Source organism: Rosa chinensis, chromosome 5 (assembly GCF_002994745.2).
Source record: "Rosa chinensis cultivar Old Blush chromosome 5, RchiOBHm-V2, whole genome shotgun sequence".
NCBI classification, from domain to species: Eukaryota; Viridiplantae; Streptophyta; class Magnoliopsida; order Rosales; family Rosaceae; genus Rosa; species Rosa chinensis.
Window position 1 is genome coordinate 29,748,770 of NC_037092.1, and position 8,033 is coordinate 29,756,802.

At 38.4% G+C, this 8,033-nt stretch overlaps 1 protein-coding gene across 1 annotated transcript; it reads left to right on the plus strand.

The window, feature by feature from the left end:
• Nucleotides 1–3,993: 3,993 nt before the first annotated feature.
• Nucleotides 3,994–7,514, plus strand: LOC112203602 (vacuolar protein sorting-associated protein 26C). The gene is made up of 9 exons (XM_040505812.1): nucleotides 3,994–4,044; nucleotides 4,122–4,214; nucleotides 4,334–4,398; nucleotides 4,585–4,639; nucleotides 4,773–4,862; nucleotides 5,004–5,088; nucleotides 5,194–5,289; nucleotides 7,120–7,257; nucleotides 7,380–7,514. Exons 1-9 carry the CDS (start codon nucleotides 3,994–3,996, stop codon nucleotides 7,388–7,390), a joined length of 684 nt encoding a protein of 227 aa, XP_040361746.1. The 3' UTR covers nucleotides 7,391–7,514.
• The last annotated feature ends 519 nt before the right edge of the window (nucleotides 7,515–8,033 follow it).

Here is an 8,033-nt window from a genome sequence, read left to right on the forward strand (position 1 = left end):
CGTATGAGTTGATAGAAAGATCTTCCATACACATTGATGATATATACTATTGCTCAAGGAATCATAGAGCACGATGATATCGAACCACACTCTGTTGCAAAATGTTAACAAAGAGCAGATTGGTCTAAATGGAATGAAACAATCCAGGAAGAATTAGATTCTCTGACAAAGAGACAGGTATTTGGTCTGGTAGTGTTAACCCCACCAAGTGTAAAGCCTGTAGAACATAAATGGGTCATTGTCAGAAAGCGTAATGAGAAAAATGAAGTCCTGAGGTATAAGGCTTGCCTTGTGGCGCAAGGTTTCTCACAACGCCCTGGAATTGACTACGAGAAGACATACTCTCCTGCAATGGACGTTATAATGTTCCGCTACTTAGTTAGCTTAGTAATTTCTGAAGGACTGGAAATGCAGCTCATGGATGTGGTTACTGCATATCTCTATGGGGATCTAGATTCAGAGATATATATGAAAGTGCCTGATGGCCTTACATTACCCAAGTCAAGTGACTCTGAACCACAGAGTGCGTTTGCAATTAGGTTGAAACGCTCACTTTACGGATTGAAACAATCCGGGCGGATGTGGTATACCCGTCTAAGTGGCTACTTGATTGGGAAGGGATATAAGAACGATGAAGTATGCCCCTGCGTATTCATAAAGTAAACAAGTTCCGGATTTGCAATTGTAGCTATATATGTTGATGATATGAACATAATAGGTACTCTTGATGAAATAAGAGAAATCGCGAGCTACTTGAAATCCGAATTTGAGATGAAGGATCTTGGAAAAACTCGATTCTATCTAGGCCTTAAACTAGAACATCGAGTTTGTGGAATACTAATCCACCAGTCTGCGTATGTCCAAAAGTCAGGCGATATAACATGGACAAAGCGCATCCTGCTAGCACTCCCATGATCGGTCGAAGCTTGGATGCAAGGAAAGATATATTTCGTCCAAAGGAAGATGACGAAGAGGTGTTGGGAGCTAAAATTCCCTATCTAAGTGCAATAGGCGCATTATTGTACCTAGCCTAATGTACTCGACCAGACATTGCATTCTCAGTGAACTTGTTAGCTAGATTTAGCTCAGCGCCAACGCAACGTCACTGGAATGGTATCAAGAACATTTTCGATACTTAAAATGAACCATTGACTTAGGATTGTTCTTTCCCTATAGAGAGACAAGAGGGACCGCAGATGATATTGCAATCCCTAAAGGAAATGCTGATGGCGAAAGTGCCACTCACTACACCGAAACGCCAAATGACGTTTTGGTTGGTTCTGATGATACTGGGTACCTCTCTGACCCACATAAAGGTAGTTCCTAAATTGGTTATGTATTTACCTTTGGGAACATGGCGATATCTTGGAAATCAACCAAGCAAACCCTTGTGGCTACCTCCTCGAACCACTCAGAGATCATTGCTCTACATGAGGCGGTTTGTGAGTGTGTATGGTTAAGAGCTCTTATCACACATATTAGAGGGACTAGTAGTTTGAATTCTACCACTGAAGAGTCTACTTGCATTTATGAAGATAATGCAGCTTGTATAACAGATGAAGCTAGGATATATCAAGGGTGATAATACAAAACACATATAGCCAAAGTTTTCATACAATCAGCAACAACAGACCCTCCTCAAGATTCAAGTGAATCAAGTAATGTCTGAGGAGGATGTGGCAGATTTGTTCACCAAATCACTGCCTAAGGCCACATTTGAGAAACATGTGAAAAGCATAGGAATGCGAACACTTTCTAAGCTCCCCTTATTAATGTAAGTATCAGGGGGAGATGTAGACATCAGGGGGAGTCTAACACACACATGTCATACTCAAATGTAGAAGGTGCGTTGTGCTCTTTTCCTTCGACCAAGGTGTATTTTTTGTCCCACAGGGTTTTTATTGTTACTTGGCAAGGTTTTTAGTGAGGCAACAACTCATGCACCATTTCATCTTTGACTTGGCACAAGGGGGAGTGTTAAAGGAAAAACATATTGTGTGCCTTCGTCAAAGCAACTAACGGAGAGGGAATCAAGGAATCAGTGATTACCATCAATCAGCAGAATTACAGAATCAATCAGTATTTAGTATCATTAACGTAATCGATATTTCCGTTGTAATTCTATCCCTATATAAAGGGACTATGAAATGAAATTAGTAGACCAAATTCCAATCTCAATTTACTTTTACAAAAATCAAATTATTCAAACCAAGTTAAGCACGCTGTATTTATTTAAATTTCTCTATGGCAACATTTAATACAAATAATAAGTTTCCTACTTTAATCATACTCCTCCCTTTTTTCCTATGTACATATTACAAATAAAACTGCTTAAAGTTCACTGGAGCTGTCAACTACTAAATGTCATGAAGTTGGTTGACTTGGTTCCATGCAAGCAACTCGTACGCTATCGCAATTTGGTTGAGGAAGTGATTTGAATTAACTTGCTCTTATATTGCAGGACCCTACAAAAGATACTTATCACTCTCGAGGCACGTAGATTTAGTCAATACACTTCGATCAGGGTCTTCTTTACCCAAAAAGAGTGTGGGATTGTGGGAAATATCCTGGCAACACTACTACAAAAATTGAATCAGACGACGCATCATAGTTTTCTGTCGTCTGATTGATTTTTATTTTTTTGTACGTCGCTTTTATAAAACCTGTCGTCTGATATGGTATAATGAACTAGTTCAGAAGACGTTTAAGGATAAAACTGTTGTATGACCTTAAAGTAATTGAGCGGCAATTTTCCCACCATGTCTGTGGTGCCAAACTCTTCTTCAAACCCAAATTTTTCCCCCAACATGTAGTAATCATACGACGAGAAACAATAAAAATGTGGTCTGATTAATATGTGTGGCAGAAAGCAAGGAGATTTCCCACCATCATTTTTCTCCAACTCCCCAACAAGGGAAGCCAAATAGATAGGAGACAAATTTCAAATTTAAAACTCATATACTCAGACCACATTGTTATAAAATTCTGTTGTGTGAGTCTGTGTGGGGGCTTATCCAAATTCATAGGACAGGGCTTGAAACCCTACATTTAGGCAAAAAAAACATGAACTTTTCACTAAAAACCAAAACCATCACTCCTCACTGTCGACAGTTGCCCACTCTCTCTCGACACAAAGCCAGAACCAAAACCCTTACTCGATCTCTTCTTCGAGAAAGCTCCCCCCCCGACCCCGACCTCGACCTCTCTCTCTCTCTGACAAACCCTATCTCTTCTTCCACAAACCCCAAAGAAAGCTCTCTCTCTCTCTCTCTCTCTCTCTCTTCGACAAACCCCAACGAAAGCTCTCTCCGACAAACCCCGACCAAAACCTAATTGGATCTGGGAAATAGCGAAGGCCTTCATTGGGACCACTCTGAGCTCGCTGTTGACCTCTACACCCAGGCCATCTCCGATCGTGCTCAGGCCAACATCAAATCCAACAATCTCACCGGTAACAACCCCCTCTCTCTTGCAATTTCTGACTCCAGTTCTTCGTCGTCTTCTTGTTTCGTTCCTGAGACCTAAAAATTGAAGGAATTAAATTGCGTTTTTTGTGTGAACTAATTGGTTTGGGGTTTTCTTGTTCAGAGGCTGTAGAAAACCTAATGGGTAGACCTCTAGTGTTCTTCAGATCTTTCGACAGTGGCGTGTTGCTTTCGGCGGATTTGAAATTCAGCTATGGGTAACCAAGATTTGAATTCAAACATTGGAGCTGTGGATTTGGGATTGAAGGCAAAAATGTCAATATTGGGGCTGAGAAGATAATTAAGAAGGTTTCTGGGTAAGTTTTGATTCAAAGTTTTAGTCTTTTAATTATGGGTAACTAAGTTTTGATTCAAATGTCAAAATTGTTAGGTACCGGACATATGATGATCCAAAGCTAAATGTAGAAGTTTAGAAGAAGAATCAGGCTCGATCTCGAGTCCTTGAAGCATTAAATGCAAAGAGGGTGAGTTGAAGTTCTTTGTTTTGAATTTGGCTGCGTCGTTAACAATGTCGATTGAGCTCAAGCTTTCCCGGATTAATCGAGTTTATCGTCCTTCTGTAATTCTCTCTCTTTGAAATTCTTTATCATTATTTATTTTATATTAATGATGAAAGGTGATATTGGAATTTTCCAGGAACTGGTTGAGGGCAAGATCATAGTGAAGTCTGCGTCTTCAATCTCGCACTATGGAATTCGCATCACGATTGATGGATCTGTCAACTTGCAGGTTCGAATTTCACCGTCTGTGTTATAAAATGAAACGTGGTTTAACTTGAGAAACTGGGTAAAGGTGGTGTGGTGAATTATAGGTTTCTTATTATTTATTTTTTTTTTGCTGTTGTGAAGGTTCGGGGAGGGACGGCCGGAGTTATAGAGACTTTGGTTGGTGCTGCCAAGCCTATTTCGATTCTGTGAGTGACATCTTTCTTAGCTTTTGGAGACATTACATCTTTTGGTAGTATGCTTTGTTTTTAAATATGTATGTATAGATAGGGAAAAATGGAGTGAAGTTTAATGTGTTTCTGGTGTGTTACTCTCCTGTTTTGGCTAATACGGAAGCGCTCTGCAACCAATTTGTTTTTCTCACTTGAAAGCAGGAACAAAATTGTTGAGCTTAGACCTGCTGGAAAGATTGCTTCAGGCATAACCGAGGTACGAATAACAAGTTGTTTAACTTTAGCAGTGCATCCTCTAGCCACTTTCGATTTTCCAGTTGCAGTAAATTATGGTGGATTCGAATTCCTATTATACCATTTGCGAATTAAAAGTTCTGTGTTTGTGGCAGATACCGTTTTCTATGCATATCAGGCAACCAAGAGAAGATAACCTTGAAAAGTTCTATGAGACATTCCATGGAGGAAATATTAACATTCAGGTGCATCTTTCTGCCTTGGAAAGTACACATGTTCAGTAGTTAACCCTATTAGTTGGGAATGTATCATTGCTTCTGATTGCCTTTGAAATGCATTTTCCTTTTTCATACTTAACCGAGACATGATAATGAATTGTGCCATAGTATTTAGTGACTGTAGATATATCGAGAGGATACCTGTATAAGTCGTTATCTACAACAATGGAGTTCATAGTTGAAAGTGATAAAGGTATGTATTGACTATAGATTAAGATGCTATCTGATTTTATTCTGTGTGGTTTCATTTACATATATTAGTTAAAGTAACTTGCTTTCTGATTTTGTATTTAATCAGCTGATGTAATTGAGCGACCAGTTTCTCCGGAGATGGTTGTCTTTTACATTACTCAGGATACCCAAAGACATCCGCTACTTCCTCAACTGAAATCAGGTTTGCTGGTTACTTCCTGTTATATCCTATCTATCTCTAGTTACTGTTCTTAAAAGTTTGGAGTATTGTCAGCCTTAGGGAATGCTCATTTTCTTTTTCATGATACCATGACTGACAAGAGGTATTGCTGAATAGGTGGATTTCTTTGTTTTTAACAAAAGTTTTCTTTGGCCTTTGCTTATTTTGTCATGAACGATACCTCTAAATTGAGGAAAGTAGGAGCAATGGTTGTGTTCAGCAGTTGCAGGGTTTAGTTTTTGTTTACTCATGTGCATATATTCGGTTTGGAATGAATTATTTTTCTAACTTTCTTTGTTTTTCTGGTGGGTTTTGGGTCTTGTCGAGATGGTTATGTATGTAATTGAACTTGGTAGCTGCAAGTGTGTTTGGGTAGTATTAGAGATATACTGATTTGATAATGAGGTTTTGTGTACTGGTGTTAATCTCACTGCCACCCCCCTTATCATATCCATCACAGAAAGTAGTTTATGCGAGGGAGAAGGAGAGCCCCTTTGAGTGAGAGTGAGAGAGTGTGTGAGAGAGAGAGAGACAGATTTTCATATATTGTTGTTTTTCACCATAAATTGATAAAGCTGTGGCCTATCCCTCATGTCAGCACAATACAAGTAATCAATAATGGAATGGAACCAATTTAATACCCACGCACCAAACTATCTTTCATCCCCCCCTTCTCTGCCAAAAATTCTCATACTTTTTGCAAATTTCTCTGTGAGATTCGCTGATGATCAAACTCTCTATGAGACGCGAGTGAAGAGGAGGTTTGGCCAAGCATATCTTAAACTTTATTTTCTTTATGTGCTTGCTCTGATGCACATAAATTCATAAATTTATGCTACCCCAAGCATATGATTGCATTCATAAATTCATCCCACAGTTTCCAGTAATTAATTACATGTAATCCATTTATGTGCTTGTTCTGATGCACTCTTGTTTATGTGTTATGAATGTAGGAACTGATTACTTTTCCATTTCTACCTATGATGAAGCTATTCCGGCTCATATTGCTTTTCTAAAGGGAAGGGTAAGAATTCTTATTCAATAGAAAAGAGAGCTTCAAGTTTATACCCTTATATTAGTACAGCTGCTTGCCTGCTTCTTATTTAAACCAATTTTTGGTCAATTACCAGTTACCAATTCCTAGTTATTACTTATTACTTTCTATCTTTTAGCAAGGAACCTTGTGAAAGTACTAGTATCTTGCTTAGAAACTAGGCATCTGCAAAATTTTCAGCCAGCTATTAACACTGCAGTTCTCCCCTGCTCATTTCAGAGAAAAGGTACATGCTAACTGCTATGTTAGCAGAATGTTTTTAATGGCTACACGAATGCAGAAGGATGTTTATGTTTGTAACATGCTCAATATACAAATCCATACTCATTTGTATTTGTAGGCAATGCAATTTCCAGCTGCATTGCTGGCACAACATCAGATTTCTTAATCAAGGTTGGCTACTCTTTGACGATAGTTCGAAAGATCATGAAGGTATCTCTTTTGGGTGTCACTATAATTATAGGGCAAAATAGTACCTCTTCAATCTTATAAAAGAATTGTCTGCAAAAGGGAAACATGAGTTCTTGAATAAATCTTAATTTGAAACAAAAATCATGTACCATGTGACAGGGAAATTTCTTACTTGTTTAAATTATCTGTTTGATGGAATCTGCTTCTATAAGGAAAGTCTAAGTTGAATTTAATTGAATCCAATTAGGAAAGCAAAGTCTTTTGTATCAAATGCTGATTTACAGTAAACTCACTTGAACATATACATGTTTTAATGCACCTTTTTGACATATATGTGTACCAAACAGTCTATTGGTTTCATTGGGCCTGGAGTGTCATTGTTGTGCTTGAACTATGCCAATACACCCACGGCTACAGCGGTACTCCTTACAGCAGCCTTATGTTTGAGCTATTTCAGTCAAGCTGGCTTTCTCCTCAATATACAAGTAAGTTCCACCCATCCAATGATCATATTGAAAAACACACAAAGATGTTACATTCATAATTAATTAATCTAATTGCAAGTTTCTGTAGATGTGATTGATCATTCACTTTATTCCATGGTTAGTGCTGGAGTAGAACCAAATGTTCACACATATGGGGCACTGATTGATGGTTATGGCAGAGCTGGGGAAGTGGCAAAGGCATTTGGTGCTTATGGGATAATGAGGTCTAAGGTACTATTACATTGACAAACATTGACTTTGAAGCAGCAATTGGAGAACTTGAAGATGAAGATAATGCCGGGAAGAATCAGCTGCATGTTGATGCAGTGAAGAATGTTACAAAGGAAATAGAATCAGTCGATTTGACCCTCCTAGATGTGCTCCATATTTTGGTGTTGGAGTAGTATATAGTGCTCCTTTTTGGCAATATTGTCTAATACATTTCAGTACAATTATGTGGATTATAACAATATTAGATATATATATTGGAAATTACTGTTCATTTGGTAATTTTTGATTTCATTTTCTGTTGTACGTACACAATGTTCACAACAGCCATACAATAAAAACTGTTGTGTGAGAGTAATACAGATCACGGGTGTTATCAATGTTTTGTTATTCACACAACAGTTATAAAAAAAAAAAGACTTCTGAATCACAATCACACAACGGGTTCTTAAGTTGCCCGTTGTCTGAGTGACGTTCACACGACAGTTAATGATGTCGACAAGCTATCGACAGCCTGTCGACATGCTGTCGACATGGATGCCGAGTTC